The sequence below is a fragment of the Oryza sativa genome, chromosome 9, assembly GCF_034140825.1.
Source record: "Oryza sativa Japonica Group chromosome 9, ASM3414082v1".
NCBI classification, from domain to species: Eukaryota; Viridiplantae; Streptophyta; class Magnoliopsida; order Poales; family Poaceae; genus Oryza; species Oryza sativa.
Genome location: NC_089043.1, coordinates 18,738,445 through 18,765,104, shown reverse-complemented (window position 1 = coordinate 18,765,104; position 26,660 = coordinate 18,738,445). Strand labels below are relative to the sequence as shown.

The 26,660-nt window shown below is 40.9% G+C and overlaps 3 protein-coding genes across 5 annotated transcripts; 1 reads left to right on the top strand and 2 right to left on the bottom strand.

Annotated features, from left to right (window-relative positions):
- Positions 1 to 110: 110 nt before the first annotated feature.
- Positions 111 to 9,441, bottom strand: LOC4347016 (DNA mismatch repair protein MSH6). Its single transcript, XM_015756325.3, has 21 exons — positions 8,533 to 9,441; positions 8,360 to 8,456; positions 7,530 to 7,632; positions 7,395 to 7,448; positions 7,238 to 7,312; positions 7,052 to 7,120; positions 6,884 to 6,967; positions 6,495 to 6,692; positions 5,880 to 6,379; positions 5,667 to 5,796; positions 4,490 to 4,581; positions 3,853 to 4,031; positions 3,491 to 3,693; positions 3,308 to 3,409; positions 2,598 to 2,760; positions 1,828 to 2,117; positions 1,582 to 1,719; positions 1,417 to 1,496; positions 1,201 to 1,297; positions 993 to 1,122; positions 111 to 886 (listed from the first exon to the last, which is right to left on the bottom strand). The coding sequence occupies exons 1-21, from the start codon at positions 9,356 to 9,358 to the stop codon at positions 645 to 647; spliced, it is 3,852 nt and encodes a 1,283-aa protein (XP_015611811.1). The 5' UTR covers positions 9,359 to 9,441; the 3' UTR covers positions 111 to 644.
- A 4,413-nt stretch (positions 9,442 to 13,854) lies between these two features.
- Positions 13,855 to 19,397, top strand: LOC4347015 (uncharacterized). 2 transcript variants are annotated; one of them, XM_015756301.3, is made up of 7 exons: positions 13,855 to 14,118; positions 15,517 to 15,672; positions 15,741 to 15,807; positions 15,883 to 15,969; positions 16,082 to 16,203; positions 16,600 to 16,676; positions 17,716 to 19,397. In XM_015756301.3, the coding sequence occupies exons 1-7, from the start codon at positions 13,970 to 13,972 to the stop codon at positions 19,068 to 19,070; spliced, it is 2,013 nt and encodes a 670-aa protein (XP_015611787.1). In that variant the 5' UTR covers positions 13,855 to 13,969; the 3' UTR covers positions 19,071 to 19,397. The 2 variants fall into 2 exon arrangements, with proteins under 2 accessions (XP_015611787.1, XP_015611786.1); XM_015756300.3 differs by having other exon boundaries at positions 17,707 to 19,397.
- Positions 19,398 to 20,508: 1,111 nt separating this feature from the next.
- LOC4347014 (probable ubiquitin receptor RAD23) lies at positions 20,509 to 24,465 on the bottom strand. Of its 2 annotated transcripts, none has more exons than NM_001403797.1 (11): positions 24,296 to 24,465; positions 23,802 to 23,966; positions 23,334 to 23,387; positions 22,734 to 22,798; positions 22,348 to 22,416; positions 22,040 to 22,217; positions 21,576 to 21,722; positions 21,375 to 21,491; positions 21,188 to 21,300; positions 21,026 to 21,104; positions 20,509 to 20,915 (listed from the first exon to the last, which is right to left on the bottom strand). In NM_001403797.1, the coding sequence occupies exons 1-11, from the start codon at positions 24,359 to 24,361 to the stop codon at positions 20,787 to 20,789; spliced, it is 1,182 nt and encodes a 393-aa protein (NP_001390726.1). In that variant the 5' UTR covers positions 24,362 to 24,465; the 3' UTR covers positions 20,509 to 20,786. The 2 variants fall into 2 exon arrangements, with proteins under 2 accessions (NP_001390726.1, NP_001390725.1); NM_001403796.1 differs by having other exon boundaries at positions 23,802 to 23,963.
- Positions 24,466 to 26,660: the final 2,195 nt, after the last annotated feature.

Here is a 26,660-nt window from a genome sequence, read left to right as displayed (position 1 = left end):
ATCCAATGGTTAAGTTAAAAAAAAAAGAAGAAGACATATTTAACCAATACAGGAGCTACAAAAGGACGAAACTTGCAGACAGATTAAAGTCAAGAAAAGACAGAAATATATGAACATTTCTCCACTTTAAAAGGGAGGAATGCAGGAGCAAAAATATAAATGAGCTGACAAGAACCAGTAATTTCCAGTAAAATTTGCACGGTTGATGTACCAAACATTGCAGCCATCTACCATGTAGTTACAAAGTGGGAAAATACTGGCAGAGCTCAGTTTACAATTACCAAACATTGCAACCATCTACCAAGCATTTCTTCCCTCTTATAGTCATGCACTCGGTCAGTAGTCACTACATAGCTAAACACCCACCTGGTGATCATCCTTGGGGCTGCAGTAGAGAGTGCGGAGAAATGTTGCAAGGAACATTTACATGGGCAATCCATGTATCCAGACCCAGTTCTTCACTTCTTCATTTGAACTTGGAAAAAAAAACAGTAGCAGCAGATTCAAGAACCTTGAAGATTCCTCAATGAGTGCATTAAGCCCACAACACAGCACTCTCAAAATGAAGCCAATCCAGAAAAAAAGGTCACCAAGGTGGCAAAAATGGGGCAGCCCTCGATTAAATTGATGGGCAAAGCAATTGCTTATTCTCCAATGACCTGCACCTTAGCACGCTTCTGCACTTCATGGAGCATGCCTAAACTTGATGCATGATCCTCCCGATGATGCATTGCCTTCACGACGCGGAACAGATCCTTGATGGCGGCAAATTTATCCTCCTGTGCACAGCTGGGCTTATTCTTTGTTATACCGGGTCGCTTCCCGTAACTGGCCTCGAAGTCACTTGACTTCTCATTAGCCCTTTGAAGCACTGATGCAGGTATTCCTGGATATCAAGATACAAGTTTGAGTATTTGGCACCTGTTCCCCAATTAGATTTGCTAGAGAATTTTGAGTAAAAGCCGTAGCCAAAATATTAGCTTGGAAATAACCTGCCAATCGAGCAACATTTACACCATAGCTTTTGGGGCATGAACCAGGCGTTAACTTGTAGAGGAAAGTAACTTCTTCCAAACCTCCTTCTCCCTTGCTTATCTCACATGCCATATGGCAGAGTGATACCTGAGATGTGCGATATTCAGTTCCACAATTCAGTGCATAAATAATGTCTATTCAGGGTACAAGATATGAATCAATTACCTTGCTATCCTTATTTTCTGCTGCTAACCTATGGTAGTGTGTTGAAAATAAGCCTAGGCACTGCACATGATGAACTAGATATTCTAGAACAGATGCCCTGAGCAAATTAATAAACTCAATTAATATTCTCATAGGGAGCATAAAACACAGCAACAAGACTAATGAGATATCTTAGTACATAATAACTCAATGCTATGATCTTTTAAATCAACATACGCAATAGCTTGTCCATCAGAGGTTGATGTACCGCGCCCAAGCTCATCTAAAGCCACAAGAGAATTCTTGGTTGCTGATGACTGAAGAAAAAGTGGCACACAAAATATTAGATCAGTGAACATGAAAATTAATGTTTGCCATTCATATCAGGGAGGAGAAACTTACAAGCACAGAAGCAGTTTCCATGAGCTCCACTAAGAACGTACTTTGCCCAGCCATAATATGATCCCTTGCTCCCATTCGAACAAACATACGGTCAACAAGAGAAAGTTCAAAGCTTTCAGCAGGAACATTTGCTCCAATCTGCCAAACAAATTTGAAGTAATTCTGAAGTGTGAGGAAGCAAAAATAAAAAATAAAAATTGAGCTGCGTGTGAGGAAGCAATGTTGATGGATAATAAAATTGGTTACCTGTGCCAAAATTATGGTAAGACAAACTTGACGCAAAAGAGTTGATTTTCCACCCATATTTGGGCCAGTAAGAACAATAAAGCTGGCATTTCCAGGCCCACCCATCTTAATGTCATTGGGTACAAAAGATCCACTGCCTAAAGAATCACTTCGGAGGGTGGGGTGCCCTAAATTTCTTGCATGGAGAGTAGGAGTATCATCTGGACCATATGATTCTTTGATAATTGGACAGCAAGTTGGTCCCTCAAAAAAATCACTGGCAATAGCAAGACTAATCAAAACATCAAGCTCTGCATGTTAAAACCAAAGGTAGCATTTAGAGACCCACTAATATAATGCATGTGAATGTGGGCCATTGATAAGAACTTTTAACTATGCATCACATTACAAGTCACAGTTATCTACTAATCTTACTCCTCAAGAACCAATCAAATAATCAATACAATCATGTGTAAACTATTGTAAACATCACTATTGCTATTTTCATACTCATCATGTTATCAGTTGAATTACAAAGTAATCTTTTTTGTACTAAGCATGTCCTTAGAAATTGATATCATCATTGCTACCTAGCAGCTAGTTTTTGTTTTCAAATACAGTACCAGCATCTTCAATATCTCTTTTCAAATAAGATGGCAGATCAGAGTAAAGTGAAAAGGATAGGTAGCAGTCAGACAACAGAGAATTAGAAGAGTGGCACAGAGTACTGCTCATCTAAGTTAAAACTACAATTGGTTACAGAAATAAAATAACATTAGATGAAGAGTTACCAGCAACTACAGAAACCAATTGTCTCCACTTGCTGTGATGCTCAACAAAGAGTTGAATCAGATTCTGAAGAATGCATTTCAATTTTGCCTCTTTCTCTGCCTCAGCCTTAGAAAGTTCTGATATTAATTCTTTTACTTCTGGCGTCCAGTACCGATAGAAACCCTGGAGGCAATTGAAATTATATTAGAACTTCAATTCTTAATGGATAATGCCAGTTTGAGTTAAACATCTATAGGTCTATACAATACATTGTCACTATGTCTTCAGGCAAAGTAAGATAAATGAACTAGTACTTTAGTGTAAGGTGACTACAAGACAACCCACTATACATCGATACTGGATATAACAAAAACTGAAAGAAAGATAAAAGAAAAGTAGCATAAATGTAAACACTCAGGCTTCATATCCAGACGGTCATTGTATCTTAAAACAAACCATGCTGGCAAGAAGATCAGACGGCAATAGGAGATAAATGGACTTCATTAAAATTCTGAGTTCATTAGATCACTTTCATTCAGACAAATCATTCATGATTGATGTAAACTCCTTGTTTCAGAATTTAATCAGCATTGATAAAAGAGTTTGCAAATCAGTTTTTGGAAGAAACAAAAATATCAAGCAAGTCATCCAACTAAAGAAAATAAATAAACAAAAAAAATGGACAGGCTGAAAGGCTAGGCACAAGTACAGGAAAACACCTTTTCATTACCTTTTTTGTAGACTGCAACTCATAGTTATGGGGAACAGAACCTCGCAGGTTCTCAGACACTTCAAGGAGGTACGTATCCTTTCCAACATCTACATATTTTACCTGCACCGTTGCTCACTAGTTATTAAAAATTGCCAATGAGTATTAAACTATGGAAACTTTGAAAAGCATGACATGCACTACCGATGAATCACTCAATAGCTTTCTTTGTTCCTTCAGGTATTTTTGAAGACTGGATTCAATCTCCTCAATTGCAATGCAAGCAGCATCATATTGAGGATCACAACCTTCATGAGGTATGATCCGACCATTCCTGTCTGCTTCTGACCAATCAAATGCATCTCTGAAGTGGTCCAGAATAGAAGAAACATGTGGTAGCCCTTTGCCTGTAAACAGTTAACACATGCAACCTCACATTACACAATAAATGTAATTGAAACAATGTAATAAGCAACCAGACCAACGGAAATGATATTGAAGATCAAAAGAGTCACATATGGGTGCACTGAGAAACTAGTGAGAGAATTCAGTTACTCAGCTCATACCTAGTGATAACAAATCATTTAATAGAGAAGATCCATCTGTGCTTGTCAACATACTAATAGAAGAGCATGCTTGGAACATCTGCTGGCAACCACGAAGAGCAGCAGTAAACTGATGAAGCAGTCTCTTTGATGCATCTTCATAAAGAACAACTGACTTTGAACTTCTTCCATTCTTATCACTGCAAATAAGTTGTAGCCTTAAGCATTCAGATTAAACAATGAGCTAGCAGATTGCAGAGTTTAAGTGCTCCCTCTGTTTCAAATTACTTGTCTTTCTAGTTTTTTTCTTTATGTCAAAATACTGTCAATCTCACATTCCAAAGCATTTTTTGGCTAAATCTTCCCTCTCTACCCCTCATCAATGCATCTACACCACTCATTGTAATCCACACCTTCAACTCAAAGGAGTATTAGTACTGCTGTAATTAATAGGGGTAGCTTGGTAATTAACCATAGCTACATATTTTGTTTGAAAATTGCTAGAATGACACGGAGAGTAGAAAAAGTAAGACACCGAGAGAGAGAGTAGAAAAAGTAAGATTGCAATGAATGATCAAACCAAAAGGCACATAAATCCAGCTTATTACATTGAGATATTTCAACTAATTATTAAGCATATCATATAATACTAAATTACCAGCTAGAAAAAAGGCGTGCAAGTAGGCGCTCCATGTCTGGAAGCCGAGACAGATCCTTACGGAATTGGATAGCACATTCATGCCCAGATCCCTATAAATAAAAACGAGCAGTTGCATGATAAACATGGGGTACACAAAATAAACGTTATGTACAGAAGACTGATACTTTGTATATACAGCGAGTAATTTCATAAATTCTGTTTTCAACATGAATGATTTTACAGTTTAATTGATATTATCCAACTGTGAATAGACACATTGTACTTCACAAAGGTCATTAAACAGTGATTGTCCCCAAGGCTAAAAAATAAGATTCACGTTGTGATGGGAGTGTTTCATTCAAGTTACTTAGCATCATCATGTGACGTTTCCTAAGCAATAAGATAAAGAACCACTGCCAAGTACATGGAGGTATGTGTAAAATAGCACTTGATGCCTTGACCATAACAAGTAAATGCCAAGAGTAAAATTCAAACTAATATAACATACTGAAAGATATCAGATAATATCATGCTTGACAAAAATCCAAAATTGTGGAAACAATTTAATCGCACAAAAGAAAGAAAAAGAAGTCATTGTGATCACATTGAAGGAACACAAGCAAAATATAATGCTTTATTTTATTTTGACAGAAGCAGTGCTTTATTACTTCCATATTATAGAAGCATTTCATTAAAATAAAATAACCAGATGAAGATATTTCGTGAAGTTCCCGTCCATGTAGATATTCACAGATATAAATATATAACAGTTGAAGGCACTTCACTATTAAAAAGGAGAAAATGCTATAGGTTTAAGAAACTCCTATCTGTACTTATATAGCAAATAGTGAATTGCCAGCAAAGCAAGAATAATTATCGGTTTTCATGTTTCCTAGTAAGGATTAATGAACCTGAGGTGTCATCAATAATTTTCCATCCCATGCCTTTCAAACTCATTAATACTACTCTCCCCTGGCACACACTGATGCTGAAAAATAAAAAGAAGGAAAGGCTCCCTATTTTCTGCTCAAGTGGAGAACAATGCCTAAAAATGAAAACACGAACGATGCGTGGTCATGTACAGGTCTGATTTTTGATTTATTTGTGCAATTTTGCAAAAGGCATTTTAAAGACTCCTTTCCAAATAACAAAAGAAAATTTTATTTGTAGGAAATTTCTTTCCACAAACAGAAACCTTGAAAGTAGCGATGGCACTTTGACGCTGTAGTATTGCCTGGCGTTCATACAATGGCCTTGCAATCCACCTTTTAAGCAACCTTTTTCCAAATCCAGTAACACAATGATTTAACTGCGCATACAATGTCCTGCAAGAAAGCAAGAGTATCTTGAGATAATGAGATAAGAATATAGTTTCTAGAGAAAACTAACAGAGCAAAGCAGGAAATACCCTGAGAGACCACCATTTCTTGCATTTTCTAAAATTTCCAGATTTTCCAATGCTGCCGCATCAAGTATCATATGCTTGCGGATAGGGTTGGTGAGCCCTGAGCATGTAAGGCGCTCAAACTCAGCACATGGAAGCAATTTCTCATCCAGAAGGGATTGCCTTAAATAAAACAAAGAACCACCAAGAGCAGAAAGTGCATATGTTTTGTCTCCCGCTTCAATTAGCTCACTCAATAGCTCAGGCAGATAGGCAGAACTGATTTGTGCACCGGCACCAGGTGTGTCCAATGAGCAATAGTATTGCTTTATTTCATGAATAGTTTTCTCTGCATCCCAGAACTCCATGGATGGAAGCAAATTGTTTATTAAAGGGTCTCTCGTATTGCTCTTCAGTGCTTTCTCAGTTTCTGGACTCAACATTTTAGCTGGTTTTATGATTTCTGCAGGCCTAATCTCAGATAAAATAGAACATAGCCCATGGCGTTCAGCATCATCTTGGAACTGAAAGCAACAAGTGTACATTGACACAAGGGTACCCAATCAATAGCATTGATTTTAAGAAATTTATCCACTTAATGCAAATGAAAATGAACCCTAGTCTCCTAGAGTCACTAACCTGTCCTACAATAAATTTGCTTGTTGAAACATCAACTATGCAAACACCAATTGTATGACCATCTTGATCCTTCTCTGAACCACACTGATAACTTTCAGCCACAGAAAATAGATATGATGGATCTGGATTTGCCAGCAGAGACTCCCCTTCTGTCAATGTTCCTTTTGTGACCATTGCACATATTTCACGCCTCACAACCTTCAAAGTAAAGCACACCAACCACAAGAACAACATTACTCATGTTTCCCGAAAAGAATAATCATATGTAAACTGAATATAACTAAAAAGTTCCAGATTTAAATCGATGTCATAGTTCTGTAATGACAATGTATTTGCATATTGGAACAAAAAGAGGTAGCACTGGTGAGACCATGAGACTTAAAATAAACCTTGTCTTTTACACCAGTTTCTTTACGGCGGAGGTCAAGCTGCTCCGGTGTTTCAGTCTGCTCGATAACCAGAACTCGATAACCCTGTGATGCAACCAACTCTGTTAGCTTATTAAAAATGTAATTATTTTCCATGGAAGAATAAAATCATATCAAACATGATCTGACCTTCTTAGCTAATTTCTCCAAATTCAATTCAAAATTCTTCTCCGGGAATCCACAGTGAGGCTTGTCACCCTAACATGATATGATCCAAAATGAGTAAATACTAACCGTTATGCCATAAGAATTAAAACAAAAGCTGGATTGTGCAGTGACAGCAGTATACTGAATAAGCAGAAGAGAATTTACTACCTTCATATACTGAAGATCAAGCTCCTTTGCCCCAACATGTGCATCCATTTCAAATAATTCATAGAATTTGCCCATCTATTTCAAATTCATAGAATATTTACTAAACAAGGTAGCCTTAACTTTAGTATTCCACAACTGTTACAAAATATAGTTGTACCTTGAAGAACAGAACTTTATCCATGTGCTGTGATTTAAATTCCCACCATTGCCTCTATTAAATCCATTCTAAGAGTTAGCAAGAGATGCAAGTCCAGAGTAGAAGTGAGATGTATAATTAACAAGGAACTAATACCTGTCCGCCTGTCAAGCTATTCAAGAACTGGGAAGGCAAGGAAAGAGTTCTAGGATCATAGTTGGGGTTTCCGGGTCGTCTCCCTTTCGCATCCTTACGCCCTCTAAAGTTGAAAACAATTACATAAAGTAAGAAAAATTGATCAAATGAAGTTTATGCCACCAATAAGTCCATTATTTCCACATAAGATGGGTGTGCGATATTCTATCTATGCAGCATGACAAAAAAGAGAAATATGGGGCATAACATACTAAACTTGGAAAATATGCACACTTCAATGGCATATTCAAATATGAGGAGGTCCTCCAGGCAATCAGAGCATGACAAGACTACAGTGCATACATTGTTAGATAAACAACATACTTTGCATCAGTTGATCATGACAAGGAAGTACTCCAATACTCTCCTAAAAGGAAAAAAGAAAATCTTTTAAAGCAAGTTAAGGTTCTAGTTTGCTGCAACCAGCCACTACCACGGTATTAACTTTCAGAGTTGCAATTAGTTTCTGGAAGAGCATGGAAATACTGGTACATATAGCTTCAGAAAAACATGTGTGACATAGTGAGGTATTTGTAAGACAAAGGACTGTATAAGACTGAGCTTAATTTGTGGAAGACAGGAATAGATACTTAGTAAAGATTCAAGAAAAGTATGGTGCAATAAATTCAAGCCTTCGTCAAACTAATTTAATGCTATTGTACAGATTTCGCCAATCTAACCATAACTTATGACTGTTTTGGGAAAAAAAAAACATATACAACCAAGATCTAAAAAGTGTTCTATTTACATCGCAAACAAATGACACAAACTAGCAATCAAAAGGTACTCACTCCCCAAGGAATTTAAACTTTTCTGCTTGCCGCTGCGCAAAGCGCTCGGCGACCTCTCCAGTAAGAGCGGTGAGAGCATTCTCTAACGGCTGCTCCCCTGTAACAATGGCAAACAAATCACATACCGAAAAACCAAAGCTGAACTTGTCACCAATTCAGATTCTACCACTCACTCTGGCTACAGCTGATTGGCACTTTCAATTCGACTTTTCCAGTGGTATTAGCTGGTTCAAAGCTGAACTTTTTAGCGCAGTCCAACGCACCCGCATCGACTTTTCTCCTCTTCTTCGACAATGTGGACCCTGAAATAGAAGCCGAGCCCAAACCGGATGCTAATTTTGGCGTCGAAGCCGACGTCGACAAAGGGTTATTTTTCTTTCCCTTTCTTGTTTTCACAGCAACAACCTCCTCCTCATCGTCTTCTTCATCATCCAGCTCCACCTCCTCCGAATCATTCTCTGCCGCAGCATCATTCTTCCAGTCCTCGTCCTCCTCCTCAGCGGAATCCGCAGTCTCATCCCCACCCCCACCACCATCCACCGCACCAGGTGACTTGGCCGTTGCGGCATCCGACATCCGCCGGAGCCGCCGCAGCTTCCTCGACGGCTGCGGGGTCACCTCCTCCTCATCGGCGGCGGCGGCCCACTCGTACCTCTCGCTCGCGAGGTCCACCACCTCCTCCTCGCCGTCGTCGTACCTGACGCGGTGCCGCCTGGACCCCACGTCGTAGCCCTCCACCCTCCCCTCGTACCACGCGTCGTCCAGCGGCCAGTACACCCGCAGCCGCCTCCCCACCGCCGTCTCCTCCTCCTGCGGCGGGGATGGCGGGTTGGGAGGGGGAGGGGAGGGGACGGCGAGAGGGGGCTTCGTCGCCCTAGGGTTCAGCGGCGAGGGCGAGGGCTTGGCGGTGGGGGAGGAGAAGAAGGCGGTGATCTGGCTCTGCTTGCGGAGGAGCGGGGAGCGGCCGTTGCTGAGGCGGCGCGACGACGGCGACGCCATTGGAGAGGGGGGAAGGAGTGGGTGGGGGGTTTTTGCGGGGGATTTGTTCGCGGCGACGGCGAGGGATGGGGGAAAATGGCGCGGAGATGTGGCGGGAAAGGGGAAGAGGCGAGGCGGCGAGGCATGGCTCGCTGACAGGTGGGGGTCACGAACCCAATGGAGACCACTACTAACCCACCCAACCAACTTTTTTTTTTTTTTTACAAATTGATTCTTTTTCGAAACTAAATCGTGCAAAAAAAAAAAAGAAGAAAAACAACTAACAATAAACCGCCAACTCAGCGCCAACCATTATTGCGCTGAGATTAAACTTCTCAATACCAAGCTAGTTGACACCAGTGTCGTGGAAGACGGAATACGGGTGACGGACGGAGGGGTACCGCCAAACAATTAATCGGAATACGGATGATTTATTAGAATTTGACGCATATTTAACGTTATGTAAACATATGTATGTAGTTGATAATAGTTTGCCTTTTTAAGATGTAAATGCATACAACAACATACGTTTGACCATATTCCTACAAATAATGTTTAAATAGGACATCCATAACGTTCATAATGCATAAATAGTTAGTTGTACATCTACTAAAAGAACTTCAAGCGTGCACATCTGTTTAAGATTTAAACAAAAGATTAAAATAATATACAATAAATTTTTAGATTTGGAAGAGAATTAGAGGGAAAGAAAATAAAACAAACGTACAGGCTGTACAACTAGTACGGAGTATATACCACTAGGAAAAAATATACTTTGAGTCCCTCAACTATCGCCCGAGTATGATTCATATCCTCCAACCACAAAACCAGGTATATCAACTCCTCCAACTATCAAAACCAGTACAAACAATGCCCCTAGGTGGTTTTAGAGGTGGTTTTGGATGATGTGGCGTCTACGTGGCAGTCTTGACCGAGTTTTTATCCTACGTGGCGCTTACGTGGCATTATAATAAAAAAAAGAAATATGTAGGACCCATATATCATTCCACAAATAAAGTATTATGGAACCCACTGAAGCACGGCGAGTGGGTCCCATAATACTTACCTTCTTCCTCCTCCCTCCCTTCCCTTCCCTTCTCTCTCCTTCCCTTCTTCCTCCTCCCTCCCTCTCTCTCCCTTATCTCTCTCCCCCGGCCTTTCTCCTCACCTTGGCCAGAGTGGCGGTGGGGAGCGGCGGCGGCAGCGGGTAGGAGTGGTGGCGGTGGCGGTGGGGACAGCGGTAGGGAGCGGCGGTGGCGGATTTGGTTCCTAATTGTCGGAATTTGCTCGCTGTGCTCGAATCTGCGTTGTGTGGATTTTTTCCCCAGTGATTTGTGGGTGTTCGAATCGCATGCATTTGGTGTGAATGGCTTGAAATTTTGTTGGTGATTGTTGTTCTGCTGAAATTTGTTGGTCCGTTTCAGTTGGAACTCGCATGCGCTGCTGATGTTCACGGAGGGGTTAGATCGAGACGCCCTCAAGTGGGTTCGTGAGGTGAGAGTTCGAGCTCGCCGTGCTCCTCCCGAAGTGGGTCCCATAATACTTTATTTGTGTGACTGACATATGGGTCCCACATATTTCTTTTTATTTTTTTTTATTCTAATGCCACGTAAGCGCCATGTAGGATAAAGACTCAGTCAAGACTGCCACGTAGGCGCCACGTCATCCAAAACCACCTCCAAAATCACCAAGGGACATTGTTTGCACAGGTTTTGATAGTTAGAGGAGTCGATATACCCGGTTTTGTGGTGGGAGGATATGAATCATACTCGGCCGATAGTTGAGGGAGTCGAAGTATACTTTTTCCTACTACTAAGTACAGAAGATAGCTAATGGGCCGGATAGTTGTTCTGTGGACTGGGCCTTGTGATCACAGTGGATTATGCGGCCCATTAGTCGGAAACGGCTGATTAATCGGGAAATGACGGTAATTAGGAGTTCACAAACGACTAATGAACACCGTTTTGTAAAAACATGACGGACAACTCACCGTCTCCGATTGAACGGCCGTATCAACCGTTTTCCACAATACTGGTTGACGCTGACCATCCCACCAACGTGGCAGCCGAGCCGATCCCCTAGTCTATGTGGCAGGGGCTCAGCGCCAAGCCACTAATGTTAGTACCAGAGCAATTGGCCCTGAGCTTTGGGACTTAGTTGCTCGCGGCCAAACCGCTGAGCCGGCAAACCTCAGCGCTACAGTATTTGGCGTTGACCCTAAAGGATGGTTGCCGATCGAAGCTTGGACCACTTTTTTTCTCCTATAATCACTGCTTTTCCCAGCAAACCACTATGACATCTGCAGGTGACTCTGACACAAATAAAGCTCCTCTCGAACCTCCGCCGTGGCATCCGAGCCTAGTTAGAGGCTAGAACCATAGGCTTGAGACCACACGTTGGATCCCATCACTTCCCTGCTAGAAACATTGGAGTACTATCTTGAAGTCATACTGTAGTTTTTTTTATTAGATACATACGTTCGGTGAACACAGGTGAGTTAGTTCATTTCCCGGTTCAAAGTTTCTTGCATATGAGATACCGAGAAACCTCTTATTGCGTTCGGGATGGTGGAAAGAACTGAGGGCTTATTCGGATGGAAAAAACGCAGCTGATTTGCATTCATATGGATTAATTTCTATGAATACCATTCGGACTGTAAGAATGAAGTATAGGAAAATCAAAATAACTTTTCCTTTTCTACAAGTTGTACAGAGAAAACATAGAAATTTTTTCATTCATTCTAAACCTCTTGAAAAAAATTATATGGATTGGTGTATGCATACATTCCTATTCCTCCACTTTTCCTATTTCTATGGGTTAAAATTCCTACAACTCGAATAAGGCCTAAACTTATGTTGGCACGAAAAATAGGACAATAGTATATAATGTAATAAATTAAATATTAACAAAATATATTGTTTAGCTGTTTAGCAAACATGCTCAACGAAAACAAGTACTCCCTCTATCCCAAAATATAAATCTAGGACTGGATGGGGCATTTCCTAATACAACAAATCTGGACAAGCAGTATGTGCAGATTTGTTGTACTAGGAAATGCTCCATCCGATCCTAAATTATTATATTTTGAGACTGAGGGAGTAGTATTTCTAAGTTTCTCCTTAAGCCATGCCCAATGCGTGGTCTTAAGCATGTGGTTCTAGCTTCCAACTAGGTTTAGATGCCCCAGTGGAGGTTTGGAATGAGCTTCATTTGTGTTAGAGTGACCTGCAAATGCCACGGTGGTTTGGGGGAGGAAAAGAAGTGGTCCAAGTGACCAAGCCCAATCGATTGCCATCTGAAGAGAAAGTGGGAGAGAGGATGTACCTCGTCTCGTCGTCGGGAGGGCCCCACCACCACCATCAGCCTCTGCGGAGCTTGCTGACCATTTCGAAGTGGGGAGAGGAGAGTGGGGGCGCCGCTATCGCTCGAGGAGAAGGGGAAGGGAGAGGCCGGCGAGCTCACGGCCAAATCCGCCACTACCGCTCGCGGATAAGGGAAAGGGGAGAAGCTGATGAGCTCCTGACAAGATCCGTCGCTGGCGTCACAGGGAAGGGGAGGGGGACATGCCGATGAGCTTCCGGCTAGATCCATCGTTGTTGGAGATCCGCTGCCGGCGCTCGCCGAGAAGAGGAGGGGGAGAGGCCGGCGAGCTTGCGGAGATATACCACCCCCGTTGGGATCCGTTGTTGCCATGAAATCCTCCACCGTCATTCACAGAGAAGTGGAGGGGGAGAGGCGACGCACGACGCTTCGGTCTCGTGTGGAATAGGAGGCGTCGTGGGAGAGTGCGGTAGGGAAGAGAAAAAAAAGATAGGGAGAGGCTGATAGTGGGTCCATGTGAAGGTTAGGGCTATCTATGTTCTTTTTATAAGGTCTAAAATAGTAATAATAATAATAAGATATACTACATAACGACCGACACATATATATAACCAGAGGCCGAAACATAAAATATATACTTTTGAAGTGGTTTGTATTATGGGTAATGTGATCTTTGTGTGATCTCATCTTACATGGCACCTTGAGATCACGAGTTAGCAGTGGTCTCCGTTTACATGTCCTTATAACTCATCTAATAAAAATGAAAATAATTTCCATTACCTAAAGAAGAAATGAAAGACCTCTGCTTTGCTCTTGTCCCCTACCCCAGTTTAGCCGTCCTGCTGGCCTCACATCCGACGGCTCATGTCGCATCCGCTCCAGCCAAACGCATCATCTCAGCCGTCGCCCCTCACACACGCACACACACTCTCTCTCTACAAGAAAAAAAAAACTATACTTAATAATAAGATTAGAATTTTAAAAGCCAAGGGGGGCCCACGGACCAGCCACACATTTCCACTGACACGCGCTAACAATTGCTACTATTTGCATGCAAACCACAAACTCTACAAACAAAGCCGCCTCATTTCTCCAACATTAAAACCTCTACTTCCCCCACAAAAAAAATTAAGAAAAATCGATTTTTTTTCCTCCTCCTCCACTTTTCTTCGCTTCCTCACTACCACCTTCTCGTTGATCCTCCTCCCCGTTCTTGGCTCCCCTCGCATTCGTCCTCACTTCCCTTCTTCCATGGGGGTTCGCCGCCGTGAGTGAGGAGGAGGAGGAGTAGTACTAGGAGGAGGTGAGGCCATGGAGAGGGTGGAGGATCCGGACCTGGAGGACCCGAACCCGGACGTGGGGGAGCTGTTCAGCCACTACGACGGGCTCTACTTCCGCGGCGCGCTCGCCGGCGCCGGCTTCTCCGTCCAGTGGAGCTCGCCGCCGTCGCGGATGGCCGGGTAGGGTCCCTTGCTCAGCTCACTGGCCCTCTCAATCTCTTGCTGAGGGTTTCTTGGAGGAGCTGCATTCTTTTCTGGTCTTTTTTTCTTCTTTTTTAATATATCCAGAAAATTTGCAGTTCATGGGAGGAGTTAGTAGCATCTCGGTGTGATGCTGTGGGAGAAATCTTTGTAGCACACTTGGGGTGTTTTGCTTTCTCTGTGATTCTCTGCACTTGCTGCTGCTGCTGCTGCTGCTGCTTTGATTTTTTTTGTTCGAATCCCTAGCAAGAGACGGATTGATCATCTCTTCTTTTTCCGGGCGATTTCAGAGGGAGGGAGGGTTTGGTTTTCTTGGTTTGTTAGTTCTCCATCCTTCAATCGACAAGCTTCAGGGTGTTGGTGATCTTTCACGAAAGGTTTCGTCTTTTTAGAAAAAAACGCGAATATTAGGGAAGTAGCTAATATCAAATACTAATTATTAGAAGGGGTGGCTTCGAACCCAGGTCCCACTACCTTGTCGAGCTAATATCAAATGCTAATTATTAGAAGGGGTGGGGCTTCGAACCAAGGTCGTCTAGCCCAGTACCTTCTCGAGCTACCGGAAGACCTCAATTTCGTCTTTTTAGCATTTGGCACTTGAAGTGACATAAATGGCGCCGCTTTTGTGCACTTCTTGCTGAGAAGAGCTTCTTGTCTACAAGTAGATCATGCATATTGTAGTTTGCATCGATATAGATTCTTTTTTTTTAGATTGGCACTTTGGGGGGTTAGTACTCAACGGAAACCAGTAATCGCCGGTAGAAAAAAAATGTTTTGGGATGAAAGAGAAGTACATAATCTGTGACCAAGTTCATTCATAACTGTCTCTTGTTAGTGTGCGGGTTTGCTTAATGAGATTTGTGCATGATTTCTAGTAGTACCTACTTTTGGATCACTTAGACGGATAGTAAAGACTAAAAACCTTTAAAAATTAAATCATTAGCAGTTCATTATACTCGGTGAAGTAGGCTGCATTCATTGGGTAGACAATAAGAAGTTTGGTGATGCTTCTAGCATTCTGCTTAATCTGATGGTTGGCCGGGTTGGGTAATGGGTTATGCATGTACAGTACAGAATAGGTTGGGGAGATCATCAGCCAGTGACGTGGATGAAACAGCATGTATCTAAAAGTTTGTGTCAGATAGCATTTCCCCATGATTGATGGCTTCAGTTAAGCAAATCCTCCTATCTTCTTGAGAATACAGAACATGCTTCACTATCACATCAGATAAACTTTAGCAAGAGAGGAAAAAAAATGTTGATTTTGGGATTAAAGATGCTTGTTAGTATATAACTATTTTGTTCAATAAATAGCTGCCCTCTGTAAAGATTTATAGGTACATCTTGGGGAAATAACTAGTTTGTTTGTCTATGCAGTTCTTTTGGATCGTGTACCTTCGGAAAACCGGATAATACCATAACATTGTCTGAAACTGTGCTGAAATATCGCTCAAGTATTGATATGAAGAATGCATTGCTGCATCAGATGATCCATGCAATCTTATTTGTAAAGCATCATAGGAAGGACTGCCGGTAAATGTTTGCTTGTGTTAGCTAATAAATCTTGTTACTCTCTGCTTAATTTCAGTGAATTCATGCAGGGGTCATGGTCCTATTTTTCGTGCTTGGATGACTGCTATTAACACCTGTTCTATTGACGATCACCAGGTCAGTCTTTTCTGTAAGATAAGCTATAGTTTGCTGCGCTTCATTGATGATTTCTGAATTCCTTTTTTTCCTCAGAGACCACCTGATGGGTACAATATCACCACCAGACATGATTTTTCTCCGGACAAGTCCACCCGCAGCCTAAGTGGTTTTTTGTGGAAGGTAATTCTGAACTTCTGTCACCTCCTTTCATTTTTTTCTCCCTTTTTGGTGCTAACTTTCTTTTTAACCTTTCAATTATCATAATCTGTTGTGTTCAATTACAACCTTTCAGTGTGAATATTGTGGGAATACACTTGTGAGAGCCACAAACATCGGTGCTCCATCTGATGCCTGCTGCATTGAGAATGTTGACAACTGCTCAACCTGTGGCAACATGCTTTGCCACTGGCATAAGTAAGACTCAATAGTTTTAGAATATAGAATAGTACCAAAACAATGCACAGACAAAAGTATGAGCTCAATCTATTTGAGTCTCGTTTGAAAAATATATGTGCACTGTTCATTCTTCGTTTTGTTCTCTCTTAAGAAATCACAAGTGAAAAGCAGATCAATAAAACTGGGGAAACTGGATGCATATTTGATTTTGGAAATTTCAACTCAAAACTGATCACTAAATGCACATACCTGATGCGTGTTATTGTGAATATATCAAAATCATCTATGTTTGAGCATTCTAAATATAACAAATCATCTATGCTTGAGCATTCTAAATAACTTTTATTTTCAGCAAATGTTTGCAGCAGTTGATTGCAAAGATCTGTTATTGACTCAATATGCTATTTTCTGCAGCCACAAGATGAACTGTGGTGGCACATACACAAAGATGGGCACATCAACATCGGCAGAAGTTCAAAACAATGTTCAAGGTAATTTTCAAATTTACATGGTATCTCCTTCTGTTTATCAGCAGTGAACTAACCGTTGAAGAGTATGGAAGCCAAGATCAGCTCCTGTGCTTCATATATTTCTCTCTTTTCTACCCCATTCGTTTCATATTTTTTTTGAAAGGACCCATTCATTTCATATTATAAGTCGTTTTGAGTTTGACCAAGTTTATAAAAAAAATATAGTAGCATTTCTAATACAAAACAAACATTGTATCAAAATATATTCAATGCTAAATTTAATAAAACTAATTTGGTGTTTTATATATTGCTAATTTTTTCTATAATTTTGGTCAAACCTAAAAAACTTTGATCAAGAAAAAAGTCAAACGACTTATAATATGAAACGGAGGGGGTAATAGTTTATCCACCCAAACCAGTTACGCTCAATTCAACTACAAAATTATGTGTTTTGGAACAAAAATCAGATAGTCCTGTTTATATTGAAAGCCACAGCATTTATACAGTGATACAGAGGATACCAGTGTCCAAAGTACTACCATAATAGAAATAAGCAAAATGACATGTAGGTTCGCAGTTTTCTATTACACTTTATTTTCCCAATCCACTCCACTTGTCTTGACTCTTGAACTGAAACTTTGTTGGTTAAAAATCTTGGCATCAAGAAGCTTGATCTTCATTTCAAGTCTGCCTGCATCATTTGATCACTCAAACAATCGCCGATTATGTAGCAAGTAGCAATAGAAGGCTTCAATAAACCCACGGTGATGGAAATAACTAGTAGCGAAGTTGTGCAACAATAATTATTTCTACATGAGGAACTCGGGTTTGGCCCTTTCCCTGCACAACATAGTAGATCATAATAATGCCTTGCCACAGTTGAATTGATTATTTTAGGCTTGTCATTCTGCGAATTGTGGTAATCCCACCATTTATGTAATGTGGCATTCCCCAATTAGAATGTAGACTTTAAAATGATATCAAAATATCAGTTTTGTTATACCTATCTCTTTTGTTCTTATCATTAAAGTACATGTTACCAACCTTATAGTTTCTCCAGGTACAAAAAGATGCCCAACTGACATGAAAATGGCCAAGTCACAAAGAACCATACGGAAACCAGAGTCACCAGATTCAGATGGATTGCAGGAGAAAGCTACTGTCATGAAACAAAAAGCAGAAGGCGAGCTTCTCGCACTTGTGGCTGGCAGCAATTTAAAATTAACAGGAAGTAACTCTTCAAAGAAGGGAGTGAAGAGGCATAGGCCTGAAGACACTCAAGACACAAATGCTATGCTTTCTACCCCTCTGAAAAACCTGAAGCTGGGCCTAGACTTGGTTTCATCTGGGAAGCACAGGGTGTCATCTATAGTTGGTAGCAATAACACAAAATCATCAAGAGGTAGTGCTTCAAGGAAGCAACGCAAACGACATTCACCTGAGAATGTTCAGAAGTCCAGTGTTCTGCCTGCTCTCTCTCAAAAGAAGCTGAAACTGAAGGAAGACCTGGTTGTATCAGGGAAGAACGAGCCTTTATCCCTAGTGAATTTCAGCAATGGAAAATCAGCAGGAAGTAACTCATCAAAAAAGGTAAGCAAGCAGCATGAACTTGAAGGAGTTCAGAAATCCTGTGTTCAGCCTGCTAGCCCTCCGAGAAAACCGAGGCAAGATCTTGTTGCATCGGTCAAAACCGAGATTTCTTGTCTAGCCAGTCGCAGCGATGCTAAAGTGTTGAGAGGCAGCTCCTCAAAATGTGCAGGCAATCAGCATGAGCCTGCAGACATTCAGAAAAGCATCGCTCTGCCTTCTGCCTCTGAAAGTAAACTCAAGCGACAGAATGAAATTAGCTCCTCAACTAAGGCAGGGATGCAGGACAAGCCTAGAGGCACTCAGAAAACCATTGATCTGCCTGCTTCCCCTCAAACAAAACTGAAGCAATCAGTGTTGCAGAAGCAAAAGAGACAGTGCGGAACTAGGAAGTCAGCTAATGAGCAATTTGCCGTGATTAGTGCTTGGCTGAACTACTACGAGTCAGAAGGATCAAGTGGATCAACTGAGCCCCTTGTAAACAAAAGAACAGAGCGGAGAAGGATAGCGAGGAATAGGATAACTTATACACGGTCAAGGAAGCAAAATGCCAGGGGAAATGCTTCCATCAAGTCCCAACCTTCTGAAGATGACTCGTCTCAAGCAAAAGCTGCAGCTCCATGCTTGGAGATTGTTGTTAGCACCCCTTCTGAGCAGGTGGTAAATCAATCCCCCGGATGCCAGTCCCAGTCACCAGCTCCATACTTGGCGATCGTTCCTTTCGACGCTGCTCATGATATGGTTCCACTTCAGTCAGCAGATCCACCCGGTTTAACTGATGATCCAACCATTACTTCTGGCATAATTGATATTTCAGATGATGACTGATTTTATTTTCGAATTGGCATTGATCCTGCAACAGGCAATGCTTTCGATGGATGAACAACATACTGGATGCTAACAAACTATTGGTGTTAGGCTCGCATCATTTTGGAAATTGACATTGTTTTTGCATAGTGCCTAATATAGAACAGTAGCTGCTTATGAGCATAGGATTGCAAATTTTGCAACTCATGTTCGAACCACAGTAGCATAAATTCTTATAGTCCCAGCAGGATCTCAGAAGTAGACTCTTATATCTTGGGCACAAACCTCTGAATTATGATATGTAAAATGCAATTTCAATATAGTCTTCTGTGAACACTGTGCTAGTAATAGAGCTTCTGGGTTCTGGCTTTTGCTGCAACATCCTGAGCAGCCCGGCTTGCGTGAATATAGTCTTCTGTGAACACTGCTAATAATTTGCTTTAGATTATTGAGCGAGCTGAACCAGCCCAATTTGCTTTAGATTATTGAGCGAATTATTATTATTATTATTATTATTTAGAAAAACAGTATAAATGTAGGCATCCATAACGTACATACTCACCTTACAAATGCACATAAGTACATTGTATTCTTATGAGCACCTCTAAAAAAACTGGACGGACGTATCCGAAAGAATGAGCATCCATACAAATGCACACAATTACACCCTATCCTAAGAATGAGCACCCCTACAAATACCCTATCCTTATGAGCACACTTGAAAGACTAGACCGACTTACCTTTAAAAAAAATAATTAGCCGTAAAAATAAACACCCATGTCAAGTCTAGAATTTAAACTAGGTGGACTGATTCTACCACAAGCGAATGAATTATTGTTGTAGATTATCTAATTGATTATAGTGATAGATTAAGTATTTTAAGAAATAAACTAAACAAATAGCTTAAAATAAAATCAGTGATCCAAACAACACACCAGTATAAAGTTTTTTTTGTGTGAAAAATATATTTTTCTGAAGCATAGAGCAAATAATTTGTTTTGTTTTAATATTTCGGTGAATAAGCCGAAAAGAATTGGAGTTAGTTCTCTCGCTGTTGCAGCGTTGGCTTCTGCTCGCGGTTAGCCGTGTTGCGGTTAGCTGTGGTAGTTGATGCGGCTTTAATCTACTTGATGCAAATTTGTGCCGACTAATTTGAGTTGTTGCTAATCTATTATAGTCTTGTTTGTAGATCTATACTAACACTAGAAACTGGTGCCAATATTCTACTTGGGGAAGCAAATCAAATCCACATAGCTTTGTTTAACTGAGTAATTACGGAGGTTAGCAGGAGCTTAGCATGTTTATGGGTAAGTACCACCAGACAAATTTTAAGAAACACAAGAAAGTACATATCTCAAAAATTTCTGGCCAACCAACTTATAATATATACTCATTGGAAAAAAAAAAACCTCATTTGGCTAGCAGATGACGCTGTCGACATCACGTTAGCATGCAAAGAGAAGGTTGAATGCAGACGGGCTCTGAACCTTTTTATACCTCCGTTATCAAGTCTGTAAAAAAGGTAATCTAGAGTATGTACGCAAGAAAGTAAAAGCCAAACTGAAAAGAATTACAGACTAATGAAAGAAAAGAAGGAACAGAAGGAGACGAATCCACAAAAAAATAAAATAAAATAAAAAGGTTTTACTAAGCCTTTTGCTCTACGGACTACGGGTCACAAACCCTTTGCTCCAATGATACCAGGTTTGAGCTTGACAAGTATTCCATCCGCGTGTCTTATGGTGGCCCCTCGTCGTCGAACTCGTTCATGTGATCTAGGAGATAGTTTGCCGCCAGCTGCTCGTCCTTGTTGCAAGCGAAGAACACGTCCAGAACAAGCGCGCGGTCAAAGCCCATTGCTTCAAGCTTAGGATGTGAAAGAAAGGATGTTATGCTAGTTATGTGTAAAGCAAATATTCTAAAAGCAAGATGACAACTAAGCAGAGCATAGGGGAATTCGGGATTTTTCGACTCACACGAAGTATGGCTTCATTCTCCTCTGGAGTAACTGCTATGGTCTGTGGCATTGCCTCTGGAAACTGGTCTAGCAAATTCCTGGTTCAGAAAGGGAAAGATTGTTAATACAGCAAACGCATCAGAAGAAAAGAGTTATGATAAAAGCAAAGATTAAGACATACTCTTCATCATCACCCTCAGCTGGTTCATTGATTAAGTGGAGGAACTCAGCTTGGTTTTCCTGAATCAGCTGCAAAATCTGGGGATTTTGTTTCCCCAATTCTTGAAGCAATGGCTGCAAATGAATTGGCCAGTCAGTGAGGTTTTTTATTTTTTTTTTATTTTTAAGGAAAGCAGTATGAGAAAAACCTGTAAAATTTGAGGATTGGCTTGCACTAAAGAAAGCAAGGTTCGGAATTGTGCATTATTGCGCAAAGCATCAAGATTTCCTAGACCAGCAGCATCGGTGGAAGCATTTGGAAGGGCCTGAAAAGCTTAAAAAATAAAAAATCAGAGCAAAATTCAACTAACGTGCGAAAGAGAACAAAACACTCGTGCGGAAGAGAGTACTTGAGGAAAGAGGTCCAAGGGACTAGCGTTTGGTCCAGACGAAAGAATTGATGGAGCTGCTGGTTGAGTTGCCTGTGAAGCCTGGGTAGGATTGGCTGGCTGTATACTCGGAGGTGGAACTGGAATGTCCATCTGCTCAGGAACACCCTACATTAAAGCAGACAAGGATATTAGTGTTGCAGCCAAAAATATCTGCAATCTAAAGTTTGAGTCAACATGCATTTTCTGTAGAATACTACATACGATTCAAAAGACAGCACAAATTAAAAAGGATAAACGAACTACAAACAATCCCATAAAACAAACAAGTATATCATTTAGCAATTATATAGCCTCATACAATCTACTATAAGCAAGACATGGTATGTTCAATAGCTACAGTTATACAGGCAAATTCGGGAACAGAGAAAATCATTGTCAAGCAAGACCTAGCAACTAAATAGGGAGGAAAAGAATGTTCTTACAGAGTACAGATATTCAACAGCCCTCTCCGGGTTGTTGAATGCAGCGCTTAGAGCATGCAGCACAATGTCTCTATCCCATATTCCACCACCCATTTCAAGAATTGATTGAATTGTTGCCTCTAGATTGCTGCCAGCAACAAGGTTTGAGGTGGCCTGACCGTAGTTATCAGCTTCAGAGCTGCTCAAATGGCAAGAAGAAAAGATCAAGTCAAAATGGGTTCAGTAAATTACAGCACATCCTCAAGCAGAAACTACATTCACATGAGAATAATCAAATTTATAGAATGGATGGAACATCAGGAACTCACGATACAGCAACAGCAGGAGCTGGGGAAGCTGTGGCAGTTGGGGTAGGAGCACTGACAGTGACAGGTACACTTCAATTAAACATAAGACAGATGAGTTAGCTGGCAGGTATTTAGCTGCAAAGTAGCAAAAATCAATTATAGGACACTGAGTAAAACACTAAACAAGTTCTGACTCATTTCTAGCACAAGTTAACAGAAGATAAGATGAACATAATAAGCCTTCCAAACTAAGCTGTATTTGTGCACTACCATGTGAATTAAACTAACAAAGCAATAGCTACACTCCACAACTAAACTGATAAAGCAATACATCTTCAAATAATAATTGCATCTGCTATGTTAAAGAGTTAAAAAGGAAGCAAAAATAAAAATCTGAGTTAACTCACGTAGTTGCTGGTGCAACTGGTGCTTGAGATGCAGGAGCTGCAGGCACTGTTTGAGTAGGGGGAGCCTGGCAAATAATAAATGGTTAGATATCTATAATCTCAGTAGAGAAACATACCATGAGGAAACACTATAAAATAAACACTCAAGAAAACAAAAGGATAGCATTTCACATGGTGGTAAAATGATACAGCATATAGAGCTCTTCCTCATTCAGATTAACTCAAGAGGAAGTAATGATTCTACAAGACAATAACAGATGACAAAGATACATGGAGTTAAATCTAGTAGCTCTGAACTTGTAAAAGCTACCCTTCAAGCTCAGCCATAGTTGACTAAGAACAAATCTGTGTTAACTATAGATTGATAGAAGTGCTCATCATTTGCAGCTATATTAGGAGAGCCAGATGTTCAGGCTGAAATCCTAGATATTTTGCTAGTTATCACTTATGGCTATGTTTTGCCTGTTTGATAAAGTAATAACTGATAAACCAATAGTCGAGTACTGACCATAGCGTCGTACAGCAGAGATATTTAATGAACATGAAGGGCAATTGTCCTGAATAACCACTATCAATGCAATAATTCAAATTCCATCTCACCTGATTTGAGGGTGCCTTAGATGTAGCAGGAGCTGAACTTGATGAGCCCTTACCCTGTGAAAGTTCAAAAGTCGAAAAACGTGAAAACAACAAAGAACTTTCTTACAATAAGTATGATATAAACGATTGACAAAATAGCTGCAGCAATTCAAAATTTAGGTTTATGGATTGTCTTTGCAGCAGCCAGAAAGGAGTAACAGAAGTACTGACAAGTTGTTCTTTTGTTGCAGACTAGTAGTGATTAGCATAGAGTCAAGATGAAGCCCTACATCTTTTAAAGCAATTCCAATACATAACATAGCTCACTACATTCTGAGAGCTGCAGATACCCTGAACAAATGCTTAAAATGCATAGTGATCATGCAGTTGAATACCTTGACATTCCATGGATTATTGTACGATAAGTATGATATTCATGATTTTGCGCCAGGTAATAGCCATATAACATCAAACAGGTGCTGTACCCACCTGTCTAAGCATTATAACAAGGAAGCTGTTTTCAAGAACTTTGTTTTCATCCAATGTGGTGTCATCCTTGAGCACCTTCCCCTGATGAATGAGCATCTGTTGCTCAGCTGGGTAAATGTGCTGTCCTTGAGTAGTCTCGATTATCCTTTTCACATCAGCAACCTGCTTTAAGAAATTAGATCAGTTATAAATAGCACGTAGAATGAAACAACTATGACTCAATCTGGTTAACTTAATCTGTTCTACTACTACTACTACTACCTATAATAACCAATCCAGTTATCCAACCATCAAAGAAATCAATCACATATAGTAACACGAATCACACAATCAGATTGGATCCACAGCTATAGCCTTGCGTAGCCGTAGAAACAAACCTAACCCCAATCCGGTCACCACCTCCTAGATCGCCCCCCACAAAAGAAAAAGAAAAAGAAAGAAACGAAATCGGCGCTCGCGACCGACAGATCGAGAGCGCGGAGACCAGAGCATACCTTCTGCGCGGAGTCCACCTCGATCTGGAAGGTGGATCCCTTGAGTGTCTTCACGGATATCTTCATCCCCCAGCCCTTGTTGCCGCCGCCGTCGAGCTCTAGGGCGGAGAGGGGAGAGGGGAGGGAATGGGGGCGTGAGTTTTTCTCCGATTTTTATTTCGGGCACCGGTGCTGCCTTTTCCATATTTACCCCTATACAGTTAGATTTTTTTTAGATATGACTGCGCCACATCGTTAAGAAAACATCAGCCGTCCGATTCTTCGTTCAAATGATGGAAGCCGTCGGATCGCTCAAAATGGCGAAATATCTTCTAGATCCTTCCTAAAGCTTCTTTTACAACGAGGTCCTTCCACATCCTTTAGTAAACCAAAAAAACAAGAAAAAGAAAATCCGCGAGGGGCTTCTGGCAAGACGACGAGCTGCCTCTTCCTCCCCACGAGACAACGTGCAGCTCCATCTCCCGACCATCCCACGCCACTTTCGCCACCAGCGTCATCTTCCCTGGACATCGCCGCCTCACCAGTCATCACTCCGCGGTCTCCACCTTCGATTGTAAACTCATTAGGTAACATTCATTTTGTTCATTGTTTATTCCCTCTATTTCAAATTGATTTATATATAGTTTTTTTTAGGTTATTTCTAAATGATCTACATATTTGTGTTCATTTATTAAAAATATTCGTTATTTGTACATTGAAGTAAATAGACATTGATGCATGCATACAAGTATTTATAACCCATATATAATATCTTGATTTGCTATTGGCTAGAAAATAGTGGGGATGGTGCATGCATCGATTTTGTTACTAGAGTAAATATATTTTGTTAGTAGAGTAAATATAGTACGAGAGAGTTGTTAGCTTTTCTTGGTCTTGGTGTATCTATGAAATATATAGATCAATTTGAAATGGAGGGATTACTATTCACCGTGTGGTGTTGAGTACTTAAACAAATCCAAATAAGTTTTTTTTTCATACCTGCAACTGCAAGTTTGATTTCGAGAGCACCACTCAAACGTGGGTAGCGATACTGTTATGGAGGAAAGAGTCGAAGCTAATATTTGCAAAGCAATTTTGGCTTACGTAAATTAGGCCATATAGTGAATAAAATTTTCCATTTGCTAGACTGATTTGATGATTAAAAGCCTGATTTTTTTAGGTACCGTTTGTTCATAACACGATGATCAAGGTAAATTAAGTTTATCTGTTCATAGATTTATAATGGCCATCTGATGGATAAAATAGAAAAAAAATCCTAAATGATTGCATAATATTGAATGTATAAGTGAAACAAAGTCACTGGAAACTTTTCAATTCTTAGAGACCATGTAATTTTGCTACTCAACCTCATAATTTTCAATGAAAAGCCATAGTGTTGGATGTCAACTTTGCTACGCATCTATGTAAGAGAGACCATGTAATTTTGCCTGTCCAATTTAAATGTTGGTAATCTCTTTCAGTTAACAGCACATGGACCTTTTTAACTGTATATTTCCTTCTAATTTGTTATGTACTTTCTTAATCATTTGCATAATCTTTGCTATTACTGTAATCCTGAAATTGCCTGTGGCTCCGCATTGCACGTCCTTACAATTGACCATATAGTCCCTTCCCCTTGCTTGCCTCCCTTGACTCGCTCGCTCTCATACTGCCCAATCTCGATGGCGGTAGTCTCCTCCTACTTCCCTGACATCGCCATCTCCACCTCCAGCTCGTACCTTCGCCTCCCTCTCCCCGACTCCCCAACCGCCCGTGTTGGCTCCCCGTCTTCACCTGGCCACCGCCGCCGGGCATGGTGTGTGGGTGCAAGGCGCTGGTAGAGGCGCTTCACACCGGCGGCAGCCGTATTGGCTCCCATATCAGAACTACGAAGGGTTTAGGGTTTAGAGTTTTCTCCACCTAAGGTTGCTATCCTAATTGCATTTTGGTATTTTGTTTAGAGTTCTCTCTCCTCCCATCTGTTTTTTTTTTGTTGGCTGTATTCCTGCTACAATGGTTGTGCGCTCATCTCGAGCCATATAAGCGATTTCCGATGTCTATTTGCTTGGGGGACTTAATGCATTACTTACCCTACCGTTGCCTGCAGATCAATGGCGCCTGAATTAAATAGTTGGTAAGCTGCTTTAAAAAAAAAAATAGTTGGTAAGCTAGGCAGATTAAATCTACATGGATGCTATCCCAGACTTCATGGACAACTCGGTCGCCTCGAGGCAATAATCCTCCTCGGTCCCTCTGTGCTGTACTGCTTTGCTCTGCTTCATGCTTGCTGTGATGTGGTCCTTGTGGATGTGCTGCTGCTGACCAATGCTAGCTTATTACAGTTTTCTTTATTGTTGCTGCCGTTGAATTTTACCTCGGAAACTTA